The sequence below is a fragment of the Bos grunniens genome, chromosome 7 (assembly GCF_055505025.1).
Source record: "Bos grunniens cultivar Pamir isolate PY7600 chromosome 7, Bosgru_T2T1.0, whole genome shotgun sequence".
NCBI classification, from domain to species: domain Eukaryota; kingdom Metazoa; phylum Chordata; class Mammalia; order Artiodactyla; family Bovidae; genus Bos; species Bos grunniens.
The window spans coordinates 18,407,418-18,425,956 of record NC_141171.1 but is presented as its reverse complement, the minus strand read 5'-3'; the positions used below and the strand labels follow the sequence as shown (position 1 = coordinate 18,425,956).

Below are 18,539 nucleotides of genomic sequence, written 5' to 3'. Positions count from 1 at the left end.
TAAAAGAAATAAGAAAAATATTAATGACAAGTGTTGGCAAGGATGGGGAGGAATTGGGAACCCTTGTCCATTGCTGGTGGGAATGCAAAATGGTTCAGCCACTGTGGTAGACATTTGTTAAACATAAAGTCGGTTAAGCCACATGACCCAGCAATGCCACTAGACCCAAGGTAATTGAAAACAGGTGTTCTAACAAAAACTTGCCCATAGTAGTGTTATTCATAATGACAAGAAAGCAGAAAAATGCAAAGGTCAGTCACGGATGAATGGATAAACAAGAGATGGTCCACACGTACAAGAGAATATTATTCACACCCCCAGAGGAGTGAAGCACTGACACATGTTACAATGTGGCTGAGCCTTGAAAATATGATGCTCAGTGCAAGAGGCCAGACACAAAAGGCCACGTGGGAGGGGTTCTAGTGGGAGGGGTTCACTGGGAGGCGTTCATTTGTCCAGAACAGGTGAATCCATGGAGACAGAAGGCAGATCAGTTTAGTTGCCAGGGGCTGGAGGGGGAAGGAATGGGGTGGGGGGGAGGGTGACTCCTAACTGGTACAGGGTGATGAGAATGTTCTGGAACTCGATAGGGTAATGGTTACACAACATTGTGAAAATGTACCAAATGCCACTGGTTTGTACCCTTTTACATAATTAAAATGGTGCATTTTTATGTTCTGTGAAATTTACCTCAATGAAAACTATATAATTAAAAAAACTTTAGTCTCACTTGCAATTTGAATGAATCTTTTTACTCACATGCCTGGTTTTGTAACACTGTGCACCGGTCACTTGGAAAATATTGGTTCACCAAGTTTGCAGATCTTCCAAATACTGACACATTTCATCATACAATATCGAAAACATCCAGTCATTTCAGCAAGATACCAGTTTTCCAAAATTAAATTTTTTTTTTTGTAGAATATATTGGCAATAAAATCTGTCAGTTGTTTCCCTGGATGTGTCAGGCTCACAGCTGTTCATTTTTGAGAAAATGCGGGCCAGATCTCCAGGTCTGAATAATCATAATTTATCTGTCATCCTTTCAAGGAAAAATAGCACTTCATGCATTCATAGACTGCAGCCTGCCAGGCTCCTCTGTCCATGGGGATTCTCCAGGCAAGAATGCTGGAGTGGGTTGCCATGTGCTACTCCAGGAGATCTTCCCAACCTGGGGACTGAACGCAGGTCTCCTGCACTGAAGTCAGGTTCATTACTGAGTGAGCCAGCAGAGCTACTTGCTAGCTGTGGTTCCAGGGCTTCTCACTGCAGTGGCTTCTCTTATTGCAGAGCACAGGCTCTAAGGTGCACGGGCTTCAGCAGTTTCGACTTGTGGGCTCTAGAGTACAGGCTCAGTAAGTAGTTGTGGCACACAGGCATGTGGGATCTTCCCAGATCAGGGATCGAATCTGTGTCCCCTGCATTGGCAGGTGGATTCTTAACCACTGGAGCATCAGGGAAGCCCATTGAAAACAATTTAGATCCCATGGAGTACCTGAGAGGGTGCCAGACATATGTAAGACTGACTGCCAAAAGGCGTGGAGTTCTGAGTATTGTGGAAAAGAATACAAATGAACATTTGCTGTGTAAGGCCATCCTCAAACCCCCCTAGCTAGTAAACAGGGTCTGAACAAGCCCACTGATATTATACATTAAATTAACTTGACTCACAGTGGAACCTCCCAAGGTGTTCACTGCATTTTAAAATTAAGACATCGGGGACACTTCTGAAGGTCGTGAAGTTCAGGAAAACATCCCTAGTTCCTCAAGTTCCGATGGAGAGGTTGGTGACCTGGAGTTAGGACAGAAGGCACAGCGCAGTGCATCCAGCAGAGGGCGCTGCGGCGCCGCCTCCCAGCAGCGCCCAACCAGCCAGCATCCTTGGAAAAGGAGCCTCTCACACTGGAACTTGAAGTCGGGGCGGGGAGTCGGGGTGCAGGGGTTAGTGGGGGAGGGTGGGGGGGTGAGTGGGAAGGGAGGCTTGCTTACAGACCTGACCCAGGGATTCTCACTGCACAAGTACAAAAGGCTTGCTCAGTCCTCTCAGGGGCTGGAAAAATTAGTGTTTAAAGTGGAAATTAATTTTATACTCCACTGGAGTTTAATTCTTATTATTAAAATTTTTTTTATCAAAGTGGTACCTGCACATGTCCAACATGTAAGGAAGAGCCAAGGATGGATGTAGAGGTGGCCCATTCCCACCCCAGGGCTAGGCAGCTGCTGCTGCTAAGTCGCTTCAGTCGTGTCCGACTCTGTGTGACCCCATAGACGGCAGCCCACCAGGCTCCCCCGTCCCTGGGATTCTCCAGGCAAGAACACTGGAGTGGGTTGCCATTTCCTTCTCCAATGCATGAAAGTGAAAAGTGAAAGTGAAGTCCCTCAGTCGTATCCGACTAGGCAGCTTTCCCTAAAATCATTTCTGTTTTCTGAACTTTTTGAGGATTCCTTTACATCTTGGTATTATGTATAACATGGATGCGTGTTATACATATATATATTATATATGTTATACATATATATTATATGTATATTATGTATGTGTATATAATATTATGTATGTGTATATAATATTATGTATGTATATATAATATACATATATAACATATGTATACATGTTATACATATATATATACACACATACATATTTCTTGACTTACCAGGAGTTTCATCTTTATTTCTTTTAAGATTATTTTTTTTGATGTGGACCTTTTTGTTTTTTTAAAGTCTTTATTGAATTTGCTACAATATTGCTTCTGTTTCATGCTTTGTCTTTTTGGCCGAAAGGCATGTGGACTCTTAGCTCCCCAACCAGGGGTTGAACCTGCACCCCCACATTGGAAGGCAAAGTGTAAGCCACTGGACCACCAGGGAAGTCCTCCATCTTTATCTTTGATTGGGCGCAGTGCAGCCCTTATTCCTTTTCCTTGGCAATTTAATCTCACTGGCTTCCACTGCGAGAATTATTAGCAGAACGCTGCGGAAAAGGGTACACACATATTATGCTTTAGGGGCTCTGGAGAAAGGTGGGGAGACAATGCTTAAGGACTTATGATCAAAGATACAGTGTCTCAAGAACTTAAGTAATACCAGAGCGCAGATAAGTTTTCAGTTCAGTTCAGTTCAGTCGCTTAGTCATGTCCAACTCTTTGTACCCCATGAACCACAGCACGGCATGCCTCCCTGTCCATCACCAACTCCCGGAGTTCACCCAAACCCATGTCCATCGAGTCGGTGATGCCATCCAACCATCTCACCCTCTGTTGTCCCCCTCTCCAAGTATCACCCAGGTGGCTCAGTGGTAAAGAATCCACCTGCCAATGCAGGAGACGCAGGCTCGATCCCCAGGCCAGGAAGATCCCTGGAGAAGGAAATGGCAAGCCACTCCAGTATGCTTGCCTGCAGAATCCCATGGACAGAGGAGCCCGGATGGCTACAATCCATGGGGTGGCAGAGTCAAACATGACTGAGCACCTGAGCATACACGCACACGTATATTGAAATTTAGTCTAGCATTTTAAAAATTTTAAAGAAAATTTAAAAATTCATTTCCTGTTTAATCCTGGGAAGATTTTGCCTGACATAAGGACTAGATTCATGTCTTCTAAGAGAGGGTGAAAGTTACTTCTCCTTTGAGTTCATTAGCGTCCGCCCAAATGGTCATTCCATCCATAACACAGTAATCTCATTAAAATGACTTGACAGACCAAGATCACCCCTGCAAAGGGCCAGCAATGACCAGTATCAAAGCAAACTTGTATCTCAAGCCTGGATCTAGCCGTGCCTTGTGGCATGTGGGATCTCAGTTCCCTGACCAGAGATGGAACCCAGACCCCCTGCATTGGGAGTGCAGAGTCTTAGCCACTGGACCCCCAGGGAAGTCTAAGTAGTCATTTTTAAAGGATAACAAACATGTTTAGCTCTTCTTGTAGTTCCTAGAACTTAAAATATTATAGTTCTACTTCTTAATTCATCGATTAAACTTTAAAAAAAAAAGATGTTTAGTTTGGAAATAACTCCAGACTTACAAAAAGGTACAAAAAGAGCACAAAGCTTTCCTATAGGCCCTTCAGCCAGCCTCCCCAAATGGTCATTGACCTCATTGACCCAATGACCTCCCCAAGACCTGGAAACCAGCCCCCACTCAACACCATTAACCAATCAGAAGTCCCATCTGTGGACCAGGAGCCAATCAGGGGTCACACACTGTGGGTATTTGCATACGAAGCCATGAAAGAAAACAAGAACACAAGGAAAAGATGAAGGAAATTAAAAAGAGGCTTTTATTGAGTGGTGACCCATGTATCCCTTGACATGATGAGTGGGTTTGTGTCACTCTAAACAGGATGATGACTTCTCTGGAAAATTAACTGAGACTTTTTAGAATAAGTTCCAGTTTCCAGTAGCACTCTTTAATTTTGTCACTTAAAGCAGAACAGAGACAAAAATTTCAGGTAGATCTTTCAAAGGGACACTGCTACCCGCTTTGCAAAGAAATGTGCAAAACCAAATTCAAAAGTGATGACATCGTTAGATGTTTGTCAAAACCCATGGAACGTACAACACAAAGAAGGAGCCCTAACGTCAGCCAGGGGCTTTAGTTAATAACAATAAGGTGTCACTACTGGCTCAGTGGCTGTAACAAATGCACCAAGCTTAGGTAAGATGTTAATAATAAGGAGAACTCTTGGGTCCATGGGGTGGGGAATTATGGGAATTCTCTGGTTTAGGTTCAATTTTGAGCATTACTTTGCTAGTGTGTGAGATGAGTGCAATTCTGCGGTAGTTTGAACATTCTTTGGCATTGCCTTTCTTTGGGATTGGAATGAAAACTGACCTTTTCTAGTCCTGTGGTCACTGCTGAGTTTTCCAGATTTGCTGGCATATTGAGTGCAGCACTTTCACAGCATCTTTTTTAAGGATTTGAAATAGCTCAGCTGGAATTCCATCACCTCCACTAGCTTTGTTCATAGTGCTGCTTCTTAAGGCCCACTTGATTCTCATTCCAGGATGTCTGGCTCTAGGTGAGTGACCACACCATCGTGGTTATCTGGGTCATGAAGATCTTTTTTGTGTAGTTCCTCTGTGTATTCTTGCCACCTCTTAATATCTTCTGTTTCTGTTAGGTCCATACCATTTCTGTTCTTTATGATGCTCATCTTTGCACGAAATGTTCCCTTAGTATCTCTGATTTTCTTGAAGAGATCTCTAGTCTTTCCCATTCTGTTGTTTTTCTCTGTTTCTTTGCATTGATCACTGAGGAAGGCTTTCTTATCTTTCCTTGCTATTCTCTGGAAATCTGCACTCAAATGGGTATATCTTTCCTTTTCTCCGTTGCCTTTAGCTTCTCTTCTTTTCACAGCTATTTGTAAGGCTTCCTCAGACAACCATTTTGCTAGCAAAGTAATGCTCAAAATTCTCCAAGCCAGGCTTCAACAGTACGTGAACCCTGAACTTCAAGATACTCAAGCTGGATTTAGAAAAGGTAGAGGAACCAGAGATCAAATTGTCAACATCTGCTGGATCATTGAAAAAGCAAGAGAGTTCCAGAAAAACATCTACTTTTGCTTTGTTGATTACGCCAAAGCCTTTGACTGTATGGATCACAACAAACTGTGTAAAATTCTTAAAGAGATGGGAATACCAGACCATCTGACCTGCCTCCTGTTGCAGGTCAAGAAGCAACAGTTAGAACTGGACATGGAACAACAGACTGGTTCCAAATTGGGAAAGGAGTACGTCAAGGCTGTATATTGTCACCCTGCTTATTTAACTTATATGCAGAGTACATCATGAGAAATGCTGGGCTGGATGAAGCACAAGCCAGAATCAAGATTGCTGGGAGAAATATCAATAACCTCAGATACGCAGATGACACTAGCCTTATGGCAGAAAGTGAAGAGGAACTAAAGAGCCTCTTGATGAAAGTGAAAGAAGAGAATGAAAAAGTTGGCTTAAAACTCAACATTAAGAAAACTAAGATCATGGCCTCTGGTCCCATCACTTCATAGCAAATAGATGCAGAAACAATTGAAACAGTGAGAGATTTTATTTTGGGGGGGCTCTAAAATCACTGAAGATGGTGACTGCAGCCATGAAATTAAGACACTTGCTCCTTGGAAGAAAAGCTATGACCAACCTAGATAGCATGTTAAAAAGCAGAGACATTACTTTGCCAACAAAGGTCCATCTAGTCAAAGCTATAGTTTTTCCAGTAGTTATGTATGGACGTGAGAGTTGGACTGTAAAGAAAGCTGAGCACCAAAGAATTGATGCTTTTGAACCATGGTGTTGGAGAAGACTCTTGAGAGTCCCTTGGACAGCAAGGAGATCCAACCAGTTCATCCTAAAGGAAATCAGTCCTGAATATTCTTTGGAAAGACTGATGCTGAAGCTGAAACTCTCATACTTTGGCCACCTGATGCTAAGAACCGACTCATTGGAAAAGACCTTGATACTTGGAAAGATTGAAGGCGGGAAGAGAAGGGGACGACAGAGGATGAGACTGTTGGATGGTATCACCAACACAATGGACGTGAGTTTGAGTAGGGTCTAGGAGTTGGTGATGGACAGGGAAGCCTGGGCTGCTGCATTCCATGGGGTCACAAAGAGTTGGATACGACTGAGCGACTGAACTGAACTGAGGCTCAATTTTTCTATAAACCTAAAATTTCTCTAAAAAAGTCTCCTAAACAGATAAAAAGTGATGATGAATTACTTATTTATTCATTCATGTATTGTTTTGGTTGGTTGCACGACCTTAGTTCCTTGACCAGGGATTGAACCCACTTCACTTGCAGTGGAAGCACTGAGTCTTAACTGCTGGACTGCCAGGGAAGTCTGATGACGAATATTTTAGAGAAAAAATGGATGTGCTTTTGCTGGCAAAATGTTTCCTGTGGTATTTGGACAAAGGTCTGTCCAGGGGGCAAGGTAGCCTCTAGCAAAAGCCCAGTAGGCATGTGAGCTTGCCGTCAAGATATCCTGATCTTCCCTGAAAACACAGGCTACAGATAAGAGCTGTTTTGCAGCTGATGATCCATTGTGAGCTGTGAGGCCACGTGGATGGTGCACCAGCCCCGTGGGCCACCAGGAAGGGTGCCATGAGAATGGAGAGGCCCGCGTGGGAAGCCAGGCCAGACACAAGGAGGCATGGACAGGCTCTCCATCAGTCTTACTGAGCGTAGACGGAAGCTAGTCCCTTACAGACACATCTACTTGCAGTGACCATGTGACGGTCTTCTCGGAGAGCTGGACAGAGGATGTGAGATTTGGCTCCTCTATACCCACGAGTGCAGGTGGTCAGAGCCAGGATGTTTGCTGGGGTCCTGAAAGCAGGAGCTGAGTCTCTGATGACTCAGACAAGAAACTCCTCGATTTCTAGTGGCACGTCTCAGAGACGTCTGCTGTAGCCTGCACACTGCAGAGCTTGAATCTGTCATCCCAAGGCCCCAGATACCGCAACTAAAATATATATATTCTTTTTCATATTCTTTTCCATTCGGGTTTATCAAAGGATATTGAATATAGTTCCCTGTGCTGTACAGTAGGACATTGTTGTTTATCTATTTTGTGTATAGTAGTTTATATCTGCTAATCTTTGGAAGGAATGATGCTAAAGCTGAAACTCTAGTACTTTGGCCACTTCATGCGAAGAGTTGACTCATTGGAAAAGATTCTGATGCTGAGAGGGGACGACAGGATGAGATGGCTGGATGGCATCACTGACTCGATGGACGTGAGTCTGAGTGAACTCCGGGAGTTGGTGATGGACAGGGAGGCCTGGCATGCTGTGATTCATGAGGTCACAAAGAGTCAGACACGACTGAGCGACTGAACTGAACTGAACTGAATCCCAGACTCCTAATTTATCCCTCCCCTACCCACTTTCCCCTTTGGTAACCATAACTTTGTTTTCTGTGTCTGTGAATCTGTTTTGTAAATAAATTCATTTGTAACATATTTTAGATTCTACATATTGTTGTTGTTCAGTCGCTAAGTTGTGTCCAGCTCTTTTTGTGACCCCATGGACTGCAGCCTGCCAGGCTTCTCTGTCCTTCACTGTCTCTCCGAGTTTGCTCGAACTGATGTCCATTGAGTTGATGATGTCATCCAACCATTTCATCCTCTGTTGCCCCTTTCCCCTCCTGCCCTCAATCTTTCCCTGAAGAAAAATCTTTCTCCTGCTCTCAATCAGGGTCTTTTCCAATGAGCTGACTCTTTGAACCACGTGGCCAAAGGATTGGAGCCTCAGCTTCAGCATCAGTCCTTCCAATGAATATTCAGGGTTGATTTCCTTTAGGATTGACTGGTTTGATCTCCTTGCAGCAAGGGACTCTCGAGAGTCTTCTCTGGCACCACAATTCAAAAGCATCAATTCTTCAGTGCTCAGCTTTCTTTATGGTCCAACTCTCACATCCATACATGACTACTGGGAAAACTGTAGCTTTGACTAGACTGACCTTTGTTGGCAAAGTAATGCTTTTTAATACACTGTCTAGGTTTGTCACAGTTTTCCTTCCAAGGAGCAAGAATCTTTTAATTTCATGGCTATAGTCACTGCTCGCAGTGATTTTGGAGCTCAAGAAAATAAAATCGGTCCTGGAAGAGCAGGGTAGGTGGATTTCCAATCAGTTAAAAAACTTGAACCCCAGATATCAGACCACAGTGACTGGGCAGCCCAGGGTCTGAGCTGCCTTTGTTTGTGGTGAGGTGGTGTGGACCACAGAGAACATCATGACTATGATTGCAGTTGGTCTGTGACCTGTGACCCTAGTTTATTCACTAGTATGAGTCGATGCAGTTTGCTGATGTGGAGGCATCGTGTCTGTGAGGAACACTCCCGACTGACAGCAGCTCCATGCTCAGGTCTGCCAGCCAGTCCCCTGAGGGTGTGCTGAGGGCCCTGCAGGGGGCAGGTGGGGAGGCACAGGTTGCTGGTGCCCCGGGATGGCGAGGTGGGCGGTGCCCACAGCCTGTCTCTAGGGAGCAGGTGGGGAGGCACAGGCTGGTGGTGCCCCAGGATGGCGGGGCAGGCGGCGCCCACACTCTGGACATAGAAAGGAGAGGCCAGCAAGACTTGGGGGGCCTCTGATATCGCTGTGACCCTGAAACACATCAGGATCGAGAGAACAGGGATGAGGTTAGAGCATCCCCTTCTATTGAAAATTAGGCCTCCACAAAAACAGGAAGGTATTTTTTAATTGACCCATCATTTCAATAGTCTAAAGAAGAAAAAGCACATGATCGTATCGATGAAAAGAAAGCATTTGACAAAACTCACAAGAAAGCATTTGACAAAACTCAACATCCAATTATGATAAAGACTCTCAGAAAACTGGAAATAGAAGGAAACTTCCTCAATCTGAAAAAGAGCATTGTGAAAACCCTACAGGTAACATCACTTAGGGATGAAAGACTGAAGCTTTTCCCTGAGGGATATCCACTCTCACTACTCATATGTAACATCGTACAAGATGTCCTGGGCTTCCCAGATGGCGATAGTGGTAAAGAATCCACCTGCCAATGCAGGAGACATAAGAGACATGGGTTCAATACCTGGGTCGGGAAGATCCCCGGAGGAGGGCACGGCAACCCACTCCAGTATTCTTGCCTGGAGAATCCCATGGACAGAGGAGCCTGGTGGGCTACAGCCCATAGGATCGCAAAGAGTCAGACATGACTGAAGTGAATTAGCATGCACAGGATGTTCTAGCCAGTGCAGTAAGGCAAGAAAAAGAAATAAAAGTCATCCAGATTGGAAAGGGGGAAATAAAACTGTTTCTATTTGCAGACCACAAAAAACTCTGAGAACTAAAAAGTGAGTTTGGTAAAGTCTCAGGAGGCAAAGTCAAGAGCCAGAAATCAACTATATTTTCATACATTAGCAATGAAGAGTTGGAAATTAAAAATCAATACCACTTACAATAGCTCCAAACCCAAAAGATACTTAAAGATGTCAATTCTCTCCAAACTGATATAGAGCTTTAAGGCTATTTAATCAAAATCTCACTAGGAATTTTTTGTAAATATAGATAAACTGATCTAAAATTTATATAGAACTTGTAAGAGAATAGAAAACACTTTAAAGACTGGTAAAGAATATTTGCATATCACAAATCTGGCAGGGGACTTGAATCCAGAATATACAAACAATTCTCAAAATTAACAGTAAGAACACAGACAACACAGTTAAAATAATAACAATAAACTTCAACTGACACATCCCCAGAGAATATATATATATGAGAGGCAAAGCCCATGAATGGGTTCTCACCATCACTAGCGATTACGAAAATGCAAATTACAACACTGATGAAAATGGCTAAAACCAAAGATGCTGACGACACCTGAGAACGGAAGAGGCTGGCGACAAGGTGGACGAGAGGAGCTCACACTTGGCTGGGGGAGGAACTCACACTGCGCAGGAAAACATGGGTGGTTTTGGATAAAGTTAAACATGTACTTACCATAGGAGCAAGCAATCCCACTTGTAGGCATTGATTAACCCCAGAGAAAGCAAAACATGTGTCTACACATGTGTGTACTTCTAGCTGTTTTATTCAATATCATGAAAAACTGGAAAAACCCAGGCGGCCCTCGGCTGGTGAAAGGATGAATGAACTTTTGGGTAAAGGAAGACGACTGAGGAACAGGAAGGAGCCAGTGACTCACACGACAACTGGATGGGATCTCCAGGATCCACGCTGGGGGAAAGAAGCTGGCCACACAGGGGATCTTGGGGGTGATCCCCCTGACCAAAACAAACTGCGGTGATGGAGGACAGACCCACGCGTGATAGGGCTCGTGGGTGAGAGGAGGGTGTCACTACCAAGAAATACCCAGGGAGTTCTGGGGGCAACGCCACCGTGCTGTATTCTGAGGTAGGGACAGGCACCCGAGTCTGTGTGTGCATCAGAACTTGTCTCTCTATGCACCCAAGCGGTTCACTCTATTCTGTGCTAATTTTAAAAATTAGAGTAAGTATGGGACATAGGGTTTTCAAAGCAGATATATTTCCAAAGCAGATGAGCCACGGTTTGGGGCAGAGGCAAGGGGTGCCCATATAGCTCTGCTTTGGTTCAGCCCAGTTCCGCAGGGAAGTGCCGATCTCCACCTCCTAGAGGCTGACGATGATGACCGTGGTCATGGTGGAACACCAGCAGCAGTAGCGTCCGCCAGCACGCAACAGCGCTCCCAGCAGCTGCCTGGCTATCCACTCTCTGTCTTTACCGAGGACTCCAGGTTCACAGAGGGGGCACCTGTCTTAGGCTGGTGGGGCCCAACGCCCGTGGTCCCAGCTACCTTCTACTCACCATCCTGCTGCTGTTGGGGGTTTAACCTGCCCCCTCCAGAGCCCGGGATGTACATACCGTAGCCGGCGACGAGCGGGACGTGTGGGCCAGGGTGTGCCTGGTGCCGTCCATCCCCCCGTGGATAAGGTAGGCTCCTGCGCTGGAGACGATGGGGCTGCCCCCGACGTCCATGGTGATGCCCACCATGCTGTGGGAGGGGACTGCGGGCGGGGAGGAGCCTGCCACGGTCACCTGGGCGCCGCCTGGGGCCTCAAAGTAGGAGGCGGCGCTGCTGGGGGCGTACATCTGAGGCTCGGGGTTGTAGGCGTAGGCCGTCCGCCTGGTGGAGAGAGAAAAGGCGTCGTGTCAATGCCGGGGCCCAGGGCACCGAGTGCGTGGCTAAGTCAGCCACGGACTGTCAACACAGCCAAGTTCACAGCCAGGGTCTCAGAAAGCACGTGGAATCCTTACAAACCGCAGGTGCGAACTGCACGCGGGGGCCTCCTGGGGGCATGGGGCGGGACTGCACCCGACCCTGGTTATGGGAGGGCTACCCCGGGGTAAGATGATGTAAAGTCACCCACCGATCCACCCACACCCACACCCACACCCACCCACACCCACACCCACCCACACACACCCCCACACATACACACAGAGGCTCATGGGCACAAGTGCGTGCAAGGGCTGTGAAGCTGAATACACCCGATGTCAGTGTCCTGCCATCACAGATGCTGTCACCACTGGCGACAGGGAGCCAGATGGGAGCCTGGGGGAATGGTACAAGGGACTCTGGGCTCATTTTGCAGCTTCCTGAGAATCTAGTTCTTTCAACCCAGAAAGTCAGTTGTTTTTTTAAATGTAATTGCTTTATAAAAAGAGTATCTAAAGGATTCCAAGAATTCGTCTGATGTTCCTTTAACATCTGGATCAAATCATTCACCATGTCCATTGATGTCCAGCCTGCTGCAGTGAAAGGAGGTCAGTAGGGTTTTTTCCTCAGGGGTGACTGAGGGAAGGCCCCTCTGGGGGGGTAGGGAGGTCCCTCCGATCTCTGGGGGACATCATCTCTGACCACAGTGCAGTCAAACCAGGCCACTACCACCAGAGTGCCCCCAGAGTCTGCTGGGGCCCCAGGGTTCACCCATCCTCCTCTGGGTCAGCGCTGAGCTGCAGACACTCAGGATCCCAGGAGTCACATCTCTAACGACAGCCAGGCCTCCACGCCCTCCCAGGACCCCACTGGGGAGTCGTGAAACCAGAGTCAGAAGCAGGCACAAGGATGCATGCCTAGCAGTGAGCTTCTGCTCACTCTGCCCCAAGCATCACAGAGTTCAAAAGCAGAGAGCCCTGGACGTCCTTGACAAGTAGAAGATGAAGTTCTCAAAACATCAAGATAAGCCAGAGGCTAACAGAGACCATCCCCATGGAAAAGAAATGCAAAAAAGCAAAATGGCTGTCTGGGGAGGCCTTACAAATAGCTGTGAAAAAAAGAGAAGCGAAAAGCAAAGGAGAAAAGAAAAGATATAAGCATCTGAATGCAGAGATCCAAAGAATAGCAAGAAGAGATAAGAAAGCCTTCCTCAGTGATCGAGGCAAAGAAATAGAGGAAAACAACAGAATGGGAAAGACTAGAGATCTCTTGAAGAAAATCAGAGATACCAAGGGAACATTTCATGCAAAGATGGGCTCAATAAAGGACAGAAATGGTAGGGACCTAACAGAAGCAGAAGATATTAAGTAGAGGTGGCAAGAATACAAAGAAGAACTGTACAAAAAAGATCTTCAAGACCCAGATAATCATGATGGTGTGATCACTGACCTAGAGCCAGACATCCTGGAATGTGAAGTCAAGTGGGCCTTAGAAAGCATCACTATGAACAAAGCTAGTGGACATGATGGAATTCCAGTTGAGCTATTCCAAATCCTGGAAGATGATGCTGTGAAAGTGCTGCACTCAATATGCCAGCAAATTTGGAAAACTCAGCAGTGGCCACAGGACTGGAAAAGGTCAGTTTTTATTCCAATCCCAAAGAAAGACAATGCCAACGAATGCTCAAACTACCGCACAATTGCACTCATCTCACACCCTAGAAAAATAATGCTCAAAATTCTCCAAGCCAGGCTTCAGCAATACGTAAACCATGAACTTCCAGTTGTTCAAGCTGGTTTTAGAAAAGGCAGAGGAACCAGAGATCAAATTGCCAACATCCTCTGGATCATCGAAAAAGCAAGAGAATTCCAGAAAAACATCTATTTCTGCTTTATTGACTATGCCAAAGCCTTTGACTGTGTGGATCACAATAAACTGTGGAAAATTCTTCAAGAGATGGGAATACCAGACCACCTGACCTGCCTCTTGAGAAATTTGTATGCCGGTCAGGAAGCAACAGTTAGAACTGGACATGGAACAACAGACTGGTTCCAAATAGGAAAAGGAATACTGGCTGAATATCAAGGCTGTATATTGTCACCCTGCTTATTTAACTTATATGCAGAGTACATCATGAGAAATGCTGGGCTGGAAGAAGCACAAGCTGGAATCAAGATTGCTGGGAGAAATATCAATAACCTCAGATATGCAGATGACACCACCCTTATGGCAGAAAGTGAAGAGGAACTGAAAAGCCTCTTGATGAAAGTTAAAGAGGAGAGTGAAAAAGTTGGCTTAAAACTCAACATTCAGAAAACGAAGATCATGGCATCTGGTCCCATCATTTCATGGGAAATAGATGGGGAAACAGTGGAAACAGTGTCAGAGTTTATTTTTTTGGGCTCCAAAATCACTGCAGATGGTGACTGCAGCCATGAAATTAAAAGACGCTTACTCCTTGGAAGGAAAGTTATGACCAACCTAGATAGCATATTCAAAAGCAGAGACATTACTTTGCCAACAAAGGTCCGTCTAGTCAAGGCTATGGTTTTTCCAATGGTCATGTATGGTTGTGAGGGTTGGACTGTGAAGAAAGCTGAGTGCCGAAGAATTGATGCTTTTGAACTGTGGTGTTGGAGAAGACTCTTGAGAGTCCCTTGGACTGCAAGGAGATCCAACCAGTTCATTCTGAAGGAGATCAGCCCTGGGATTTATTTGGAAGGAATGTGATGCTAAAGCTGAAACCTCCAGTACTTTGGCCACCTCATGCAAAGAGTTGACTCATTGGAAAAGACTCTGATGCTGGGAGGGATTGGGGGCAGGAGGAGAAGGGGATGACAGAGGATGAGATGGCTGGATGGCATCACTGACTCGATGGACGTGAGTCTGGGTGAACTCCGGGAGTTGGTGATGGACAGGGAGGCCTGGCGTGCTATAATCCATGGGGTCGCAAGGAGTCGGACTCAACTGAGCGACTGAAATGAACTGAACTGAACTGAACTGAACAGAGGCCAGAATGAAAAAGCAGAGATGGAAATGGTTTCTGGGTTTCAAAGGTGGGCTCTCCAGACTTCAAGGGTGGATTGGAGTTTCTGTTTTTTAAAACTGCCTTTCCTTGAAGTAAAACTACAAAGGCCTATGATTTCTGATATCTCCACTGGGCTGAGATGTCCTGATGGGGGTGTAATAGCTGAGTCACCCCACCAGGAGGTGAAGGGAGAAGATTGTGGGCAAACCCATCGCCAGGGGAGCACAGTAGGCATGGTGGCCAGGTTGGTTGTCTGTGAACCCCTTCCTGGGGAGGGGAGAAGGCACCCACGTACAAGGCTCCGTTGGTGAAGACGGCGTCCCCGCCCTCCACGTACTGCAGCTGGGCGGGGTACACGTGCTGCGCCGGCTGGACCTGAAACAACAGCAGACACCTGGCGTTACACGGTCCAGATCATCCAGGTGGAAATATCTCCTATTGCCTTTTGTGAACACGTAGTGCCACGTTACACTTGTCCTACCCCGGCTGGCATACCTAAAACCTAGGAGAGATGGTCACGTCGAGGCCACGTATTCCAGATTAGCCCAGACAGGGATGACGCAGCAGGTTGGGGCCCCTATTCCATGCGGAGAGGAGCCCCGCTGGAAGCCGAGATCCAGAACAGGGCAGGAGGTGGTGGTGGTGATGGTGCCTGGGGTCTACTGACCACTGGGCAGAGGGGCCGGTCTTGCTTGATGGTGGACACCAGAGATGTGGACAGAACTGGGACCTTGGAGCGTCTGATCCCACTCCCCATTATCCCACCCTCCATTATCCCACCCCCCGGCAGGGCAGGGGCTCAAGTGGCTCACGTGCTCTATCACCCCCACGCCACCCTCTTTGGTGCCCTAGTGGCTGTCCCCAGCAGCTGGGTGGGGGGGGGGGCCTTGGGAACCCCTCTGGGAGAGACTGTGAAGGTCTAAGCAGAATCAATAGGAGTGCTGGGCCTGGAGTAGGGGTTGGGGGCTGCGGGGGGAGGAGGGGTGATGGGAAGACCCCTCCCTCCTCTGTCAGTCCACAGCCTCAGCTGATGGCCCCTGGGGGATGCAGGAGCTCTGATGGAGCCCAGAGCTCTGTGTGGGGAACTTCAGGACTCTGCTATGGAGGGAGGCTTAGTGGATGCTTGATTCAAGCTCACTGGGGATGAGGAAATCAGGGGCAGGTCTCATCATGGCCTCTCTGTAGACCTTTATGCAGCGGCAGGATTGGATCGACTCCCACCTCTGAGGACACAACCCAGGGACATGTGCACACACATAACCCCTCTCGTCTGTAGGGGGTGGGTATGATGCAGAGGTCAGCGGAGAGAGAAATGGTGGACACAAGGCCAGCCCCACGGAACAGGGGAAGCTTCTGGAATCATGGAGCCATGGTCGCGCCCCTCCCTTGAGGAGCTGAGGCAAAGATGCAGGGTCCTTGCTGGGCACCCCCAGAGCCTTCGCTCCTCCTGCAGGAAACCCCAAATCACACAGCATCAGGCAAATCTCTCTAAGGAGTGAAGTCGCTCAGTCGTGTCCGACTCTTTGCGATCCCATGGACTGTAGTCTACCAGGCTTCTCTGTCCATGGGATTTTCCAGGCAAGAGTACTGGAGTGGGTTGCCATTTCCTTCTCCAGGGGATCTTCCTAACCCAGGGATCGAACCCAGGTCTCCTGCATTGTAGGCAGACGCTTTACCCTTTGAGCCACCAGGGAAAGGCCAAACCTCTCTAAACACCCTGCTAATCTGAACAGAGCCCCTTGAAGGGAGAAGCGTGTCCTCTGGGGTCTCGCCATCTCCACACTATGCTCCTAGGTCCTGTTGCATGGGAGCCTGAATGAATTTGAACTCAGCATCTCACATAGAGCAGGAGTCGGCAAACTTGGGTCCTTAGGTCAAATCTGGCCCGCCTGATCTTACAAATAGTTTTATTGGCACATGGCCACACCATCCCTTCCACGAGAGTTGCATGGTTGTGCCTGAGACTGTCTGGCCTGCAAAACCAACCAACCAAACAAAAAGCACTGTGAGGCCTTTTCCAAAAAAGGTTTGCCGACCACTGCTAAGATCACGCTGCCTGTCTGAGCTGATGATCTGGGCTGTGTTCTGGCTGCTGAGCCCACACGTTCAAGCTCTGCTCTCTAATCATTTAACTGCACAAGAGGCGCCTGTCTGAGGGTCCAGCACTTGCCTGCGGGTGGGTCGGCCTCTCCTGGAGGATCCACGTTCCTCCTATTCAGAAACCTCTGCCACCTGCCTGCGTGTCTACAGCTGCACCCCAGGCTCTACCTAGCGGTTCACTTGTGCCTGAAAGGCTGAAGATCTGAATTAATAAAGATCATCAGCTTTCTTGGCTTGTAGCAAACTATCTGCAGCAACAGATTTTTTTTTTAACGCTTCCAAAGAGAACTTCCTGGTAAGGAGCCAAACACGTCACACAAAAGGAAACAACAAAACAGGAAAGCAAGCACTGTCGTTCGGATGGGGGCTCCCAGGCATGCCATGCCGACCATGTCCCACGTCCCCTGTGCTGTGGTTACCTGCTGTGTTACCTGCTGGACTCTGGGGAGGGAGAGTGGCTGCATCTGGGCCCCTTTGGGAGCCGAGCCCGCTGCCTGGACCAACACCCTCTACAAGGGAAGGAGAGAGGACATTTAGGCTCGTCGTACGTGAGTCCTGAAAACAAATACAGGTCACAGCCGGCGTGACCGTGCCTGCTGCTGCTTAATGGAAACGTATGTGGGGGGGCGGTAAGAAGAAGGAGGGCACACACATGCCCCCAGCAGCTTTGTCTCCTTGGGGTCTGTAGTCATCAGGGTGACGTGGGCTGAGAACTGGGTGCCAGCCACACCACCTCCCCCGGACAGGCTGGGTCACACCCCACCATGTCTCTCACCCTCGACCTGCCCCCGTTTAAGAAGAAAGGAAGCCCAGAGTGGTCACTGCTAGGTTGCAGTCCCAGCATCTCAGTATTGGAAGTTCTTTAACTCAGACTCAGGCCAGCCCCCCTCCCGGGCTCCATGGCTGCTCTCTGGGCCCCTGGGCCATCTTCCCAGAATGGCTTTGTGACTTTGCTGGAGAACTGGTTGAATGGACAAAGCTAGGAAAGTGGGAAGAATCAAATGCACTCCCGAGGGGAGGGAGGAATAGGAGGGATTTGTTTCTGTGGGCCTGGGGCTTCGGAAGTCGTGGACTGTGATTCTGTGATTGGCCTCGTGGACCCTATGCATCACCAGGTGCAGTAATTCTGCAGGGCTTGGTCTCATGAACACCACTGCACTAAGAATTCAACACACTTAGCCCTCCGTAAACTCACCCCCAAAGACACAGAGAACACAGATGGCACACAGAGATCAACAGGATGGATGGACAAACCCCAAGTGTCCATCCACACAGGGGAACATCACTCAGCCAGGAAAAGGAGAGAAGCCCAGCTCTCCACACAGAGTGAATGGACCCTGAGGACATGACGCTCAGTGAGAGAAGCAGGCACGGAAACACACACCGTGTGTGATTCTATCTACGGGAAACGTCCAGAGCAGACTGACCCACAGGGACAGAGTGGATTCCTGGTTGCCAGGGCCTGGGGGTGAGGGATGGAGGGTCATTGCTAATGGGGAGGGGGTTTCTATTTGGGAGGATGAAGATGTCCTTGAACTAGCCAGAAGTGGAGGTTGCAAGACACTGTGAATATCTTAAACACTGCTAAATTGTTCACCTTAAAATGGCAAATCTTGTGTCAGGTGAATTTCACCTCAAATAGATAAATAAGAATTTTGTGGACTTACAGGCACACACTCCAAAGCTGAGGCATCCAATATGGAAGATAATAGCTGTGTATCTCTGTGCCCGTTGACATTTACTTTGA

At 47.6% G+C, this 18,539-nt stretch overlaps 1 protein-coding gene across 9 annotated transcripts in view; it reads right to left on the bottom strand.

Moving 5' to 3' along the window:
• The window catches only part of RFX2 (regulatory factor X2), a 92,784-nt gene that overhangs the window by 23,816 nt on the left and 50,429 nt on the right, over window positions 1-18,539 (bottom strand). For 3 of the 9 annotated variants that reach the window (XM_086409834.1, XM_086409837.1, XM_086409835.1), the window contains exons 3-5: window positions 17,212-17,301; window positions 14,988-15,067; window positions 11,370-11,631 (exon numbers count right to left, since the gene is read on the bottom strand). In XM_086409834.1, coding sequence (XP_086265960.1) covers window positions 11,370-11,631; window positions 14,988-15,067; window positions 17,212-17,301 — 432 coding nt within the window. The remainder of the gene's footprint in view (window positions 1-11,369; window positions 11,632-14,987; window positions 15,068-17,211; window positions 17,302-18,539) is intronic. The other 6 variants (XM_086409836.1, XM_086409838.1, XM_086409840.1 and 3 more) reach the window with 3 other exon arrangements.